Source organism: Globicephala melas, chromosome 16 (assembly GCF_963455315.2).
Source record: "Globicephala melas chromosome 16, mGloMel1.2, whole genome shotgun sequence".
In the NCBI taxonomy this organism is placed as follows: domain Eukaryota; kingdom Metazoa; phylum Chordata; class Mammalia; order Artiodactyla; family Delphinidae; genus Globicephala; species Globicephala melas.
This window is the reverse complement of record NC_083329.1, coordinates 5,819,264-5,836,248: the sequence shown is the minus strand read 5'-3', so window position 1 is coordinate 5,836,248 and position 16,985 is coordinate 5,819,264. Positions and strand designations below refer to the sequence as shown.

The 16,985-nt window shown below is 41.9% G+C and overlaps 1 protein-coding gene across 1 annotated transcript in view; it reads right to left on the bottom strand.

Annotated features, from left to right (window-relative positions):
• ADAM12 (ADAM metallopeptidase domain 12) overlaps window positions 1-16,985 on the bottom strand; it is a 354,171-nt gene that overhangs the window by 330,178 nt on the left and 7,008 nt on the right. Inside the window, exon 2 of the mRNA XM_060286736.1 lies at window positions 497-633. Coding sequence (XP_060142719.1) covers window positions 497-633 — 137 coding nt within the window. The remainder of the gene's footprint in view (window positions 1-496; window positions 634-16,985) is intronic.

Genomic DNA, 16,985 nt, shown 5'->3' with positions numbered 1-16,985 from the left:
CCACAATGAGAAGCCCGTGCACTGCAACAAAGAGTAGCCCCCGCTCACGGCAACTAGAGGAAGCCCACGCACAGCAAGGAAGACCCAACACAGCCAAAAATAAATAAATTTAAAAAGTTGCATTAAAATGTTTCTACCAGTAATTGATCGATAAAACTGAAATGTTAATGAAATAGACATGAATATAGAAAAAGATCCAGCACTCAGGTAAAATGAGCTGAAAGCTGTATATCTGGAAATGTTATCCCTGGTGTGTGCTTGAAAAAGTAAGCTTCCACAGACACAAACAGTGTTGAGAGACTCATCAGAACTGTCACATCAAAACCAGTCTGTATTTTATCTTCTTCATAATGAAGATTTCACTTTATAAGGAAGGATAAAGTTGGAATTAAAATAAAGACAAAACCTGAATAAAAGAATATTAATGCAGTTAATGTGATTTTTAAACTTCAGTCATTGAAAAGTCAAGAAGAAAAACAAAACCAAAAAAACTGACCTTTGTGTCTGCGTTTGTCACTGGGTTCCACGGGTCTCCATTCAAAAGAGAGGCACTGACCACTTCGTAAGCTCCTCTCCCGTCCCTCGTGCCGGCCTGTTGCACGGAAGGTACGAATCTGCTTCCCAAGTTCACCCCTACAACACAAAGGAAAAATCCCCATGCTTATTCCAGTCCAGAAGAGTTTAGCATCAGAAGTATGACATCAATGACTCAATGAAAATATCTGGAAGTTGAATAAGGCCAGGGAAACACCATAATCTATTAAATCACAGCCAAGTGTTAAAACTGATTAATTCTCTGTCAATCGAACATAAAAAATCTTGTAACAAAGAAAACAAGAGCTAATTTTTTCCTTCAAGCCCTGTGGCATGTGCTGGGTGATTAGCATAGTCAAAGTATATAATTCTGTCCTTCGAGGAGCAACAAAAACCCACGAGCCGTGACTTTTTAAATGATGAATTAATGCTTTGCCGAAGATCAGCTCTAGTTAAAGTCTCAGGGCTTTAGCTATATTAAGACTAAATCCATTTACTTAAGTTCCAGCGAATCAGTTCAACACAATGCCAACTCTGCTCTCTGTACTCATGGAGGCTAATTTTATGTACTTATGGGAGTGATTCTATAGACAAAATTAATTTGTCAAGTTCAGACTGACTAGACTGGTTCACGGAAAAAAAAAAAAATCAAGTCGTTCTATCAACTATTATGTGATCTTGTTTCCTGGGGTACTGTCAACCCAGCTAATATACTGACCCAGGTCCAGTGTAGCCCCATTTCCATAAACAATCCTAATGGAAAGGGTAACATTTTTCTCCTCCGGGGAGTGTACTGCTTTCTTAACAAATACGGTAATTTCTCCGGGCTAGCTCCCCTATGAGGTCACCCTCCTGCTATTCGGTGCGACCACAGTCCATCCCTCAAGGTAAAGGACAGGAGCTGATTCCTCACATGTTATTCCCATTTCTTCAACCAGGACTCATAATTTTCAGACCTGAGTCACAACACCACAGTTTCAAGTTACTAAAGAGTTCGCATTTTTGGGCACAAATGGTATTGAAATTTTAATCCTAGACATTTTACAGGTCCCCAAATACTTTTAAACCCACACCACTCCATCATCCTCCGTGTGGAGGTCTGCAGCTCTATTCAGGTTACAAAAGGATTACTACTTGAGTATTAACTGTCTGACACAGCCTCTCTGGAAAATTCTCAAGCTGGTCACGAAGCATTTAAAACTCTCAGTTGTTGAGCGCCAAGGGACCGAGGATGAACCGAAAGTTGGGACTATGGCCAGTGGCAGAGGGGATGAGCTGGGGCCGTCGGCCACATGGGGCACTAGAGGGAGAGAGAGGACCGTGGGCCCGGGGAGCAAGGAGAGCAGGCCTTGTGGTCTCAGGGCTGGGATGAGCTGAGTTTTCAGGGATGAACCTGTGTTGGAGAGATGAGGGTTCCAGCCGTGCAAGCGGAGGGGGCTGGCTCCAGGTGGTGACATCTGTGGACATCAGTGGAGGGCAGGATGGAGGAAAGAATGGCTGTCTGCATGGAATTCATCAGAAGTCTTTCCTGGCTGCAGAGGGGGCAGTCACTGATGGCACAGAGACCTTGAGTAAATGAACTTCATCCAGTGGCTTGAGTTCATGCCCTTCAATGTGCTCCAAGATGGTGCAGAGTCGTTACAAGCATGGGTTTTGGAGTAAGACACACCCCAGCATCACTACCAACCCGACCACGTATTAGCCATCAGTCCTGGTCCAGTCGTTGGCCCACTTATCTGTTTGTTCATTCATTCACTCACTCACTCGTTCACCAACTATCTATTAAGTGCTCGCCTTGTGATGGGCCCTCTAGACCTGATGCCTTCCATTCAAAAAGCCCATTCTTCCTGCTTCAGCCCAGGACACCCTCTTGTCACCTGGAGCCAGCCCCCTCTGCCTACACTGTGGAGACCCTCGTCTCTTAAATACAGCTTCGTCCCAGCACACTTGGTTCTCTCCATCCTGTATATCTAAGAGAGGGACACACATCAAGCTGCCCTCGTGACCTGTATTATTATATTGGGAGAGAGACGGCTGAATGAATAAGACCATTTCAGAGAGTAACCAGGACCCTGAAACAACAGGGCTACATGCTGTCCTTGTAACTCTTCTGTAAATCTAAAATGATTTCGAAATAAAATTTAATGAGAAAAAACAAGGTGGTGGTAGAGTGGGGGGGTGGCTACTTCTGATGCACAGGGAGGAAAGACCTTTATTTGTTGGGATGGGAAGCACAGAAATGAGACGTGAAGATGAGAACCTTCCAGCCCCATCCAGAGCCGCGGAAAGAACACGTCAGCAGATGGTCAGCAAGTGTGTTCCTTTTCCATAAAACGAGGCAAAGGGCGGGGAGGCCCGAGGTAGGTCATACACAGGAAGCGTGAAGAACACCAACTGGTTTTATCGGCATTGCTCTCTAAGCTTTGCCAAGCCCCGGGTCTCTTACTCAGGACCCTCAGTGGGATTCCCATGTTGGAATTTACTGAAACAATGTGAGTTCCGATCCAGTTACACAGCTCCTGCAGAGCAGGACTAAGTGCAATTAACTGAACTTATCTTGAAAGAGTGCTGGTGTGTTGTTTGAATTGGATTAAGAAGGCTTTGAAATACCCACAATTATGGGGTGAAAACGGCAGATCCGTCTGAACTTTCCCCTCAGCCAGTGAAAACCATGCCACGTGCCAAGAGTTACCCTGGCTGACATGTTAATCTTCTGAAAAGTCAGGTAAAACTGTTCAGAAAGTGACTGCAAACATTTTCAGATTTCCTCTACATAAACAAACCAATTTGATTATAAGCTACTCCTGGCCGTTCTGTTAGCTTAAGTTTCCAATGCAAGTAGGTTGTTAAATTGAGTACTTAATCGCAAATCCAATTGCCCAAGGCTCGTTAAACCTAAAACCGGAGTTCTGGATCACCCACCACCCGGGCCGCAGAAGACGCCACGGTTTTCATGGCTATTCTGGCCGCAATGCTCGAAGGCATGAAAGATTATCACCCAGGCCTCAGCGACCTAGAGAAAATGTCTTTACATTTAATAGGACTCATTCAGAAGCTGCCTGTCTCAGCAGAAAGAGATGCGGCCATGAAATCCAGGTCTCTTGGTTGCCTCTGCCAGTCGGGGAACCAGGAGAGGCAGCAAGGCCACATCCTTGACTTGGGGGAAGCTGGGCAGGGCACCTTCATGGGGTTTCCTATTCGATAATCAAACGGAAGCTGCATGAACCAAATATAAAGAACATTCTTAGTCCCCTGGACCTTTATCCTCCAAGACTCCTAGGAGCAGAGAAAGACAGTTACTCACTCTCCTAAAGGCAAAATGTTCCAACCACTGAACATTTCCCTTTTCACCTACATATTCCAACGTCTTAATCAAAAGAAGTCCTTCGGGGCTGATTTTTTTTTCCCCCTCTAAGAGGCTTTATTTTCTAAATATCCCAAGGAGAATTGAGAGGCAGACTCTGCCAGCACTTGGGGAATGTTGTGCAACCTTTTAAAGAAATTGAATAACTATGCTATTTGCTGAGTACAGTATTTATGATCTATCTACATGGATAATGAAGCCATCTCTCGGCTTTTTTAATGGTTGCACAATATCCCCCCAGCAGTATATGGAGTCAGAAGATGGTTTCTTATGAGCTTTGCTTATGTATTTATACACTGGTATTTCTTTTAGATGATGCAAATAAAAATTTTATTTGTGCTGCATGGATAGACAGAATAAATTATACACAGCTGTGAGATATCAGAATGCATTTTATGGAGTGATCTTGTTGACAAACCATAAAAGCAGGCCACACATTCAAGCCCTGGAAACCCAGGGGAAAAAATATGACCTTAGAAAATATACAGTTTGCACACATTTTGTTTTTCCAAATATTTGGGCATCAACAAAACTCAGTTGACTAAATAAAAAATGTGAATGTGAATAGCTTATCTGGAGGAGGAACTTCCAGCTTTCTGTCTGTTGAGTAACCAGATACATGACTCGTCCTTTTGATAAAATGGCCAGTTTGCTTTAGTCTCATGGAAGGAAAAAAAGCATATTAGAATATTTGGGTTCCTACCACAATTCTTGTCTGTGACAATCAGCTCTGCTTTCCCATGAGGGACGTGTGTGCCTTCTTTGCTTGTCTGAGTTTGTCATCTTCAGACCTGATTATGCCTGGTGAAAAGGGAAGTTATAGACCCAGTTCCTTAGGCAAGAATCTTTACAGCCATGGCTTTTAAGGTCTTAGAAAAGCCAGCAATGAAGACACCCCCAAAAGTGGCTTCAGATCTCCCCTCCATGTGAATCACCCAGAGCCTAGCTGCCCGTGGAAGTCTTGCCTCGCTTCTGCTCCGGCCAAGCCCCCTTGGCCTAGCTTACTAAGGGAGGTCCGGACCACCCTAATGCCCACCTAAGGGCTTCAGCTCATCAGAGGTGAAGATGGACACGGAGTTCTGCGATCATGAACAATGAGCACCTTGGAGCCACAAGACTTGGCTCTGGTCTTGACTCCTCTTTGATTTATTGCCCTCAGTCAAAGTGTGCATCTGAGGTTCTGCCCTTTATAAAATGGGGACCATGTTCTCTCCCCCACTAATTCTCATAGGGTCAAGGAAGCTCAAATAAGTCAGTGTAGTCAAAGGGCTTTTGAAAAGCTTAACGCATAAGATCAGACTAGGATGTCAAAATCCAAGTTTCCAGACTCCTAGACAGTGGTTCTCCAACCAAACCATGCTAATAGTGTGAAGATGACAACTTCATATCCATCATTAGAAAATGTGGACCTTTAGGTACTTACTTGGTGGGTATCCATTCAAGCTGCCCAATGGGCCACTGGGGTAACAACCTCTACTAAGATTACTAGTCAAGACAAAACTTAAAACATCATGCCTGGAATTCTGGCTTTAAAGGGAAACACTATCAATCCCTACATGAACCTAAGAGAGGAGAATTAATCTGAGGTACCAAAAGTAGGATTAAGATAAATATTCCTGGGCTTCCCTGGTAGCACAGTGGTTAAGAATCCACCTGCCAATGCAGGGGACATGGGTTTGTGCCCTGGTCAGGGAAGATCCCACGTGCCGTGGAGCAACTAAGCCCATGCGCCACAACTACTGAGCCTGCACTCTAGAGCCCACAAGCCACAACTACTGAGCCCCTGTGCCACAACTAGTGAAGCCCGCATGCCTAGAGCCCGTGCTCGCCAACAAGAGAAGCCACCGCAATAAGAAGCCCACGCGCTGCAACGAAGAGTAGCCCCCGCTCACCGCAACTAGAGAAAAGCCCGTGCGCAGCAACAAAGACCCAATGCAGCCAAAAATAAATAAATAAGTAAATTAATTAATTAATTTTAAAAAAGATAAATATTCCTTAGAAAATCTAGCTGGGGGGAAAAAATTGAGGCAACCATTATGAACTGCAAAAGAATCTGGGGACAAGGCCCTGGTAATGCATAAAGCACTTTTATTAGCTCCAAATATCTGAGAGCTAAAGAAAATCTTATAAAATTGACTGAGCAGCATCTTGGTTCAGAGAAATATGGTGGCAACATTCCCATAAAGGACAAATATATCTCCTTGGTTCAGATTCCTATCTATAGTCTTTTCCAAATAACAACGTCAATCTCTCATCTCATCTGCAGACTCCATGGGTGATAATTAGGGATGTGATTTTTATTTTTAATTTTTTAAAATTTTAATTTAATTTAATTTTTTTCTTTATTTTTGGCTGCGTTGGGTCTTCGTTGCTGTGCACGAGTTTTCTCTAGTTGTGGTGAGAGGTGGTTACTCTTCATTGCGGTGCACGGGCTTCTCATTGCAGTGGCTTCTCTTGTTGTGGAGCATGGGCTCTAGGCACACGGGCTTCAGTAGTTGTGGCACGTGGGCTCAGTAGTTGTGGCTCATGGGCTCTAGAGCGCAGGCTCAGTAGTTGTGGCACACGGGCTTAGGTGCTCCACGGCATGTGAGATCTTCCCAGACCAGGGCTCGAACCCATGTCCCCTGCAGTGGCAGGCGGATTCTTAACCACTGTGCCACCAGGGAAGCCTGGGAGATGTGATTTTTAAATGGTATAGCTCGAGGATGTTTAAAAAGAACCATGGCAAAAGTTAATCTAAGAAAGAGTAAGTCTACAGTGGAAAAACCTGAAAAATACTATGTCACCCAGATGATAGAGGTCAACGTCAACAACCGTAGTCCTGTTGTTGGGATGTACTCTTCATAGGATATGATGAAAATGACGCTTTACCTCTGTGATCTTAATCCCTAAAAACCATAACCCCAATCTAATCTTGAGACAAATGCCAATACAGTGCATCCTACAATAGATTTGACCAGCACACCTCAAAACTATCAATGTCATCGAAATTGTCACAGCCAAGAGGAGCCTAAGGAGACATAATGACTAAACATATTGTGGAATCCTGCCTGGGACTGAGGAACAGAAAAAGGACATTGGGTAAAAAGTAAGGAGACTGGAATAAAGTATGAACTGTAGTTTAAAATATTATGTCAATATCGGTTCATTAATTGTAACAATTGTACAATACTCAGGTAAGATGTTAATAACAGGGGAAACTGGTTATGGGGTGTAGGGGAACTCTCTATATTGTCTTCTCCATTTTCCTGTAAATATAAAACTATCCTTTAAAATAAAGTCTATTAATAATCAGTTAAAGATCTAATCTACATCTTGCAAGAAGAATGTCATTCTAGAGCAATTCAGTATCAAAGGGCTCAGAGATGAATGGCTGTTATCGCTCATGGCTCCAAATGCCAGCAAACTGGAGTCTTTACCCTTCATCTCTCTTCTAACATTGTTATTTGTTCAGATGGAGGAAAGATGCGGTGACTGCCGTCAAGTGAAAAGCATAAAGCAATTGACAAGGTTTCCTAGAGTATAAGAAGGCAGAGGTTATGTAAAAGTAGTTGAGCCTTAGGCAGTAGAAAGGCCCCTCTAAGTACCTCCAGGGAAGTCTACGGAACACAGAAACAAGTTGCTATAAAAACTGGATATTTTTTTTGGTTATTGGCTACGAGGCTCTGAAATGGTACAGAAATTAAAAGTTGGTTTAAGAAGGTGACACCAAGTGACAGTCACATAACTACTTTGATAAAAGTATGTTGAAACAGAACCAGATTTGCTCAGACCTTAAGATTGTAATTATCTACACCGGAAGGCTGATTTATCAAGACACAGCCTCATATAAGGGAAGAAGCTGCGGTATTTTGAGTCAGAAGAGGCACTGTGCATCCCCCCACAGGCTACATGGACGCTCTTGGGCCAGTCTCCTGCCCTCCTTGATACGCAAATCCTTTACATGTCCAGGAAGGCCACCAACCAGTGTCCACCGCAGAGGGCTGGCAAGAGAACCAAGTGACATCGTGGACGCAAAGCATAGGTGGCTGCCATTTAGATTAGTTTTAGTTTTTGTTTTTTTTTAATCAGTCTTTGGAAATGAAGACACCAAAATGCTCTTGCAGGTTTTCTTCTGAGCGCTAGGGCTATGAATTCATTGTGTTTCTTCTTTATGTTTGCGTGTAACTCTGATTTTTCTATAATCAGACATATTACTTTTATGATGGATAAAAATTTTTAAAAATCAATCATTTGGACTCATGATGACAATTCAACTGATTTATGACGTTTTACTTTCTTACCAGCTTCCCTGGCATCACAGATACACAGCCCTGGGCATTTCTGAGGACACAGCCCATTTGGAAATGAGAGCAATCAAGTACTATGGAACAATTACAATTTTCAAACGATATTTTATACGTCATTTCAAAATTCAAAGAAAGCTAGTTATTTCTTCCCATAAATGTTTCCAATGGATTAATATTCCAAGCACAAGTTGTCTCTACTACACATAAAAATAATTTTTCATGTCTCAAGTGTCTTCTATCTGTGGGAAGCAAGGTCACTTACAACATTAACTTACATTTTTATATTCCTTTGCTGGTCAGTGGAAGCTAATGCAAGTCCTATTTTATGAATGGTGAAACTGAACTACGAAGTTATATAGGTTATTTCTAATGTTTCCCAATAAGAAATGGCAGAATTAATGACAAAACCCAAGGCCTTTGCATTTCAAATGCAGTCATTCACTTTGTCCTTCATCACAGGGACAAAGACGTGCTGCAGGAATTCATCTGTAATATTTCCGGGGGTGGAGGACAGGGGTCAGAATTTTCCAAAATTGACTTTGCAAGAAATAAGGTAAGGGAAAAATGGAACCAATTATTAAAATCTTACCCCAGGAGCAAATTTTGGAAGTGAACAGCAAAAGGACAAAAATAGAAACTTGTTTATCCCATTCACTACTATAAACCTACTAGATGGAATTAAACAACAATGAGAGAGCAGCCATTTAGCATCTACGCTAAAGACCCCGTGCCATCTAAGGGCACTAATATCCTCATTGCCCCACTGTCATCATCGACCACCTCCTGCTGAAATATACTCCCAACTCAGCAGCACTTAGTGACTCTGGTTTTCTTTCTTTTTTTTTTTTACATCTTTATTGGAGTATAACTGCTTTACAGTGGTGTGTTAGTTTCTGCTTTATAACAAAGTGAATCAGTTATACATATACATATGTTCCCATATCTCTTCCCTCTTGCGTCTCCCTCCCTCCCACCCTCCCTATCCCACTTCTTCAACCAGGGCTCGCTTCTCCACTCATACTCCTTTCCCCTGCCTCCCTTCCTCCTGGGGGGACTTGAACACCTCCCAAGTCTCAGCTCTTGGAACTGATCTTCCCTCCCTACTCTTACTGTCCCTGAGAGAACTCATTAATTTTTAAACTGATGTTGCCCAAATCAATATTTTTCCATCTGGCCAATTCATCCAAGCGCAGTCTGTATTACAGTATCTGCTGGACACTAATTTCAATGTCTTGTCACTGTCATCACCTCAAACTCAACCAAATGTTTCAAAACCAAATGTTTCCCTCCATCCCCCAATTAGAAAACAAGACATTTTCCATCCTACATGTCTTTCCAGAGCCAGCACCATTCACCACCACTCCTTAAGTCACATGGCTGGGCGACATCTTGGGCATGGTCTTTTTTTTTAATCGCCCACATTCAACAACTCCAGTTGGGTATTTTGTGCTTTGATTTTGCTTCCTTCTGTTTTCTAAAAACTCTACTTTCTAGCTGAACTCTTCTTTGTAGCCTCATCACCTACAGGCTCCCCCTCCTCCAATCTTAAAGGAGAGGATACATTTGATAAGAACAAAAGTCTACAGCAGGGTTTTTCATCAAGAGAACGTGAACACAAATGCCATAAGGCAGTAGAGAGCTTAGCGTGCTCTAGAGCAGAAAGGGTCAGTATGGCTAAAATGGAGTGAGGAATGGGATGGACGGAGGTATGAGCAGAAGTATAGAGGGCAGACGAGGCCTAGAGCATGCTGGGCCCGCTAAGACAGTGCTTGGATTTTATCTGAGTACAGTTGAAAGGCATCATAGGATTTTATGCAGCGTAAATCTAATTCAGTTTGGAAGAATTCTCTGCCTGAGAATGGAGTGTGTGAAGACTGGAGAAGAATGGATAGATGAGAACTATTCATAGGGCAAAATGCAATGTTGAGCACAGATTCCATAACTAATAAACATTTCTAGGTTACAGTGGTGAACACGAGTTAAGCAAGTGCTATGCACCAAACCGCATTCTAATCTTTTATAAATTTCACCTGTTTAAACTTCACCACAGCCCTAGGATGTTTTTCCCCACTTAGTAGATGAAGAAACTGAGGCACAGAGAAGTTAGGAAACTCACCCATGTCCAAAAAACTGTGAAGCCAGGAAGTGAACCCAGACAGCCAAGTTCAAGGATCTATGCTCCAGCCACATCATACGATAAACAAACAATCACTCTGGTCAGGAAACACTCGGAATAAAATTCACATTCCTTCCTGAGTCCTATAAGGTCTGGAACCTCATGCCCTGAGAGCTCCATCTTGCCACCTGTGCTGTGACTACACTGACCACCCTTCTGACCCTTCATATGTCCAGCTATGTCCTACCTCATTGTCCTTTGCATTTGCTGTTCCCTCTCCTGAGAAGACCCTACTCTCAAACCTCCGCTCGCCCGCAAATCTCATGATTTATGTCTCAGCTCAAACATTACCACCTCAGACGGGCTGCCCTAATTCATACCCTTCCTTCCATCCGAAGCTTCTCTCCAGCCCATCATCCTATTTTGTTCCTTTTATAGCACTTACTGGCATCCAAATTTGTTTATTTCCCCTTTTGTTTCCTCCACCCCACCCCCAAATCTAAAATGGCAGGTGACAGGGGCCTTATTTGTCTAATTTACTGCTATGTCCTCATATGCACACATGTACCAATTTAATGAATTATTACCAAACAAAGTAAAAGTTCACATGACCTTGGGATCATGACAATACCAGGCAGGGGTCCCGAGGCATGGTTCTCATCATGGAGGTTCTGACAGGTGACTGACCTTTAGCTCACCCAGAAACGTCTGGCTCCTTACAGGCTGATGCACAGAACCAAAGCACATGAGCCTTATTTATAAGCCAGAATTCCAACTTACTTATTTTTAATGAAAAGGAACTGGCAAGTCAACCAGAATCCTCATCTAAAGCATTTTGCTCATTATCTTCCCGGCAGGAAACCTTCCTTGAAAAGCTAAATTAAGATCAGAACAGAGAACTAAGGGACTAGAATAGAAACTGTCATCACAGAAGCCTGACACTTCCTTCTCTACTCGAAATGTGTACCTGCATGCTAACCAAGGGAGCACTAAATCCCAGCAAGAACGCAGCTGCACACCAAGAGTATGAGTGCAGGCTGATTATTGGAACTTGAATGCCTTTTCTACAGACTTGGTGAGTTTCTGAAGGCTGGTTCTGCAACACTTATGAACTCACAATATGCTTGACTCTCATACCACCATTTAGAAACACTTCACTTTCTTTATGAGAAAAATGCTCTAAGTTTTCACTCGGGGAAGAGCTTATAGACCTAAACCCCGTGTGTGTTTATGAGAAAATATGTTCAGAGTTCCACAATACAATACCATGGCCATATCCTCTACCTCCTGCCCCTGCTTCAGGAACTTCCCCTTCTCCACTTCTCCACCTGCTGGGAACTCAATTGTAGGGAGACTGTGGCTTGGGCCGGATGGTGGGGAGGAACAGGGCAAGAGACGGAGTCTTGGACTTGAAGGAGAGTGAGGATGGAGGTTGCTAAGTTAGGGAACACCTGCCTAAGTCATAATGACCAAGGGGAAGGAAAGTGTGGCTATCAGGAGGCAGGTGCCGATACGGTTTTTATGACTTGAATTTTCTAGTTATTAACTTTGCCCACTGAATTCCGGGGGCCCTAATTTAAATAGTCAAACAGGACACCCCAAATGATCATGACATAGGATTGGAGTCCTGAGCTCAGAGAAGTTTTAGCTCTATGTGATTTGACAAATATTGACTAGGCTTCTAGAATGAGCTAGGATGGTGTTTAACAATTTTGATTAGAAATACTTTTGTTCTCAGTTTGTTGAAACTGATCAAGGTGCTTACCCGTCTTTAAGTCTTTGCTTCACCTCACACAGATAAAGTCAAAAAAGTAAAGAAAACTGTTCAGCTTAAGAATTTTCCAGGATTGGTTCAAGATGGCAGAGTAGAAGGACGTGTGCTCACTCCCTCTTGCGAGAGCACTGGAATCACAACTAACTGCTGAACAAACATCAACAGGAAGACACTGGAACTCACCAAAAAAAGATACTCCGCATCCAAAGACAAAGGAGAAGCCACAGTGAGACGGTAGGAGGCACACAATCACAATAAAATCAAATCCCATAACCGCTGGGTGGGTGACTCACAAACTGGAGAACATTTATACCCCAGAAGTCCACCCACTGGAGTGAAGGTTCTGAGCCCCACATCAGACTTTCCAATCTGGGGGTCCAGCAATGGGAGGAGAAATTCCTAGGGAATCAGACTTTGAAGGCTAGCGGGATTTGACTGCAGGACTTCGACAGGACTGGGGGAAACAGAGACTCCACTCTTGGAGGGCACACACAAAGTAGTGTGTGCATCAGTACCCAGAGGAAGGAGCAGTGACCCCATAGGAGACTGAACCAGACCTACCTGCTGGTGTTGGAGGGTCTCCTGCAGAGGTGGGGGGGGGTGGCTCTGGCTCACTGTGGGGACAAGGACACTGGCAGCAGAAGTTCTGGGAAGTACTCCTTGGCACAAGCCCTCCTGGAGTCCACCATCAGCTCCACCAAAGAGCCTGTAGGCTACAGTGCTGGGGTGCCTCAGGCCAAACAACCAACAGGGAGGGAACTCAGCCCCACCCATCAGCGGACAAGAGGATTAAAGTTTCTCTGAACGCTGCCCACCAGAGCAACACTCAGCTCTACCAACGATGAGTCCCTCCCATCAGGAAGCTTGCACAATCCTCTTCAGATAGACTCATCTACCAGAGGGCAGACAGCAGAAGCAAGAACTACAATCCTGCAGCCAGTGGAATGAAAACCGCATTCACAGAAAAACAGACAAAATGAAAAGGGAGAGGACTATGTACCAGATGAAGGAACAAGGTAAAACCCCAGAAAAACAACTAAATGAACTGGAGATAGGCAACCTTCCAGAAAAAGAATTCAGAATAATGATACTGAAGATGATCCAGGACCTCAGAAAAAGAATGGAGGCTAAGATTGAGAAGATGCAAGAAAAGTTTAACAAAGACCTAGAAGAATTAAAGAACAAACAAGCAGAGAAGAATAATACAATAACTGAAATGAAAAATGCACTAGAAGGAATCAGTAGCAGAATAACTGAGATGAAAGAACAGATAACTGATCTGGAAGACAGAATGGTGGAATTCACTGCCACGGAACAGAGTAAAGAAATAAGAATGAAAAGAAACGAAGACAGCCTAAGAGACTTCTGGGACAACATTAAATGCAACAACATTCGCTTTATAGGGGTCGCAGAAGGAGAAAAGAGAGAGAAAGGACCTGTGAAAATATTTGAAGAGATTATAGTTGAGAACTTCCTTAACATGGGAAAGGAAAGAGCCACCCAAGTCCAGGAAGCATAGACAGTCCCAGGCAGGATAAATCCAAGGAGAAACATGCTGAGACGCATAGTAATCAAACTGACAAAAGTTAAACACAAAGAAAAATTATTACAAGCCACAAGGGAAAAACGACAAATAACATACAAGGGAACTCCCATAAGGTTAACAGCTGATTTCTCAGCAGAAACGCTACAAGCCAGAAGGGAGTGGCACTATATATTTAAAGTCATGAAAGGGAAGAACCTCAACCAAGATTACTCTACCCGGCAAGGATCTCATTGAGATTCGACAGAGAAATCAAAACCTTTACAAACAAGTAAAAGCTAAGAGAATCCAGCGCCACCAAACCAGCTCTACAACAAATGCTAAAGGAACTTCTCTAGGCAGGAAACACAAGAGAATAAAAGGACCTACAAAAACAAACCCAAAACAATTAAGAAAATGGTAATAGGAACATACATATCAATTTACCTTAAATGTGAATGGATTAAATGCTCCAACCAAAAGAAACAAGCTTGCTGAATGGATACAAAAACAAGACCCATATACGCTGTCTACAAGAGACCAACTTCAGGCCTAGGGACACATACAGACTGAAAGTGAGGAGATGGAAAAAGATATTCCATGCAAATGGAAATGAAAAGAAAAGTGGAATAGCAATACTCATATCATATAAAATAGACTTTAAAATAAAGAATGTTGCCAGAGACAAGGAAGGACACTACATAATGATCAAGGGATCAATCCAAGAAGAAGATATAACAACTGTAAGTATTTATGCACCCAACATAGGAGCACCTCCATACATAAGGGAAATGCTAACAGCAATAAAAGAGGGAAACAACAGTAACGCAGTAGTAGTGGGGGACTTTAATACCTCACTTACACCAATGGACAGATCATACAGATGGAAAATTAATAAGGAAACACAAGCTTTAAATGACACAATAGACCAGATAGATTTAATTGATATTTATAGGACATTCCATCTGAAAACAGCAGGTTACACTTTCTTCTCAAGTGCACACGGCACATTCTCCAGGACAGATCACATCTTGGGGCACAAATCAAGCCTCAGTAAATTTAAGAAAATCGAAATCATATCAAGCATCTCTTCCGACCACAACGCTATGAGATAAGAAATCAATTACAGGGAAAAAAACTGTAAAAAACACAAACACATGGAGGCTAAGCAATACATTATTAAATAACCAAGAGATCACTGAAGAAATCAGAGGAAATCAAAACATACCTAGAGACAAATGACAACGAAAACATGACAATTCAAAACCTATGGGATGCAGCAAAGGCAGTTCTAAGAGGGAAGGTTATAGCAATATAATCCTACCTCAAGAAAGAAAAATCACAAAGAAATAATCTAACCTTACACCTAAAGGAACTAGAGAAAGAAGAACAAACAAAACCCAAAGTTAGTAGAAGGGAAGAAATCATAAAGATCAGAGCAGAAATAAATGAAATAGAAACAAAGAAAACAATAGCAAAGATCAATAAAGCCAGAAGCTGGTTCTTTAAGGAGATAAACAAGACGGATAAACCTTTAGCCAGACTCATCAAGAAAAAGAGGGAGAGGACTCAAATCAATAAAATTAGAAATGAAAGAGGAGAAGTTACAATGGACACCACAGAAATACAAAGTATCATAAGAGACTACCACAAGCAACTCTATGTCAATAAAATGGACAACTTGGAAGAAATGGACAAATTCTTAGAAAGGTATAACCTTCCACGACTGAAGAAACAGGAAGAAATAGAAAATATGAACAATCACAAGCAATGAAAATGAAACTGTGATTTAAAATCTTCCAACAAACAAAAGTCCAGGACCAGATGGTTTCACAAGTGAATTCTATCAAACATTTAGAGAAGAGCTAAATCTCTAACCCATCCTTCTCAAACTCTTCCAAAAAACTGCAGAGGAAGGAACACTCCAAAACTCATACTATGAGGCCACCATCACCCTGATACCAAAACCAGACAAAGATACTACAGAAAAAGAAAATTACAAACCAATATCACTGATGCAAAAATCCTCAACAAAATACTAGCAAACAGAATCCAACAACACATTGAAAGGATCATACACCATGATCAAGTGGGATTTATCCCAGGGATGCAAGGATTCTTCAATATATGCAAATCAATCAATGTGATACACCATAGCAACAAATTGAAGAATAAAAACCATATGATCATCTCAATAGATGCAGAAAAAGCTTTTAACAATATTCAACACCCATTTATGATAAAAGCTCTCCAGAAAGTGGGCATAGAGGGAACCTACCTCAACATAGTAAAGGCCATATACGACAAACCCACAGCAAACATCATTCTCGATGGTGAAAACTGAAAGCATTTCCTCTAATATCAGGAACAAGACAAGGATGTCCACTCTTGCCACTATATTCAACATAGTTTCAGAAGTCCTAGCCATGGCAATCAGAGCAGAAAAAGAAATAAAAGAAATACAAATTGGAAAAGAAAAAGTAAAACTGTCACTGTTTGCAGATGACATGATACTATACACAGATAATCCTAAAGATGCCACCAGAAAACTACTAGAGCTAATCAATGAACTTCATAAAGTTGCAGGATACAGAATTAATGCACAGAAATCTCTTGCATTCCTATACACTAACAATGAAAGATCAGAAAGAGAAATTAAGGAAGCAATCCCATTCACAATTGCAACAAAAAGAATAAAATACCTAGGAATAAACCTACCTAAGGAGGTAAGAGAACTGTACTCAGAAAACTGTAAGACACTGATGAAAGAAATCAGAGATGACACAAGCAGATGGAGAGATATATCATGTTCCTGGATTGGAAAAATCAATATTACGAAAATGACTATACTACCCAAAGCAACCTACATATTCAATGCAATCCCTATCAAATTACCAATGGCATTTTTCACAGAACTAGGACAAAAAAATCTTAAAATTTGTATGGAGACACAAAAGGTCCTGAACAGCCAAAGCAATCTTGAGGGGAAAAAATGGAGCTGGAGGAGTCAGACTCCCTGACTTCAGACTATATTACAAAGCTACAATAACCAAGACAATACGGTATTGTCACAAAGACAGAAATATAGATCAATGGAACAGGATAGAAAGCCCACAGATAAACCCACACACCTATGGTCAACTAATCTATGACAAAGGAGGGAAGGATATACAATGGAGAAAAGACAGTCTCTTCAATAAGTGGTGCTGGGAAAACTGGGCAGCTACATGTAAAAGAATGAAATTAAAACATTACCTAACACTACACACAGAAATTAACTCAAAATGGATTAAAGACCTAAGGGTAAGACCAGACACTATAAAACTCTTAGAGGAAAACATAGGAAGAACACCCTTTGACATAAATCCCAGCAAAATCTTTTTTGA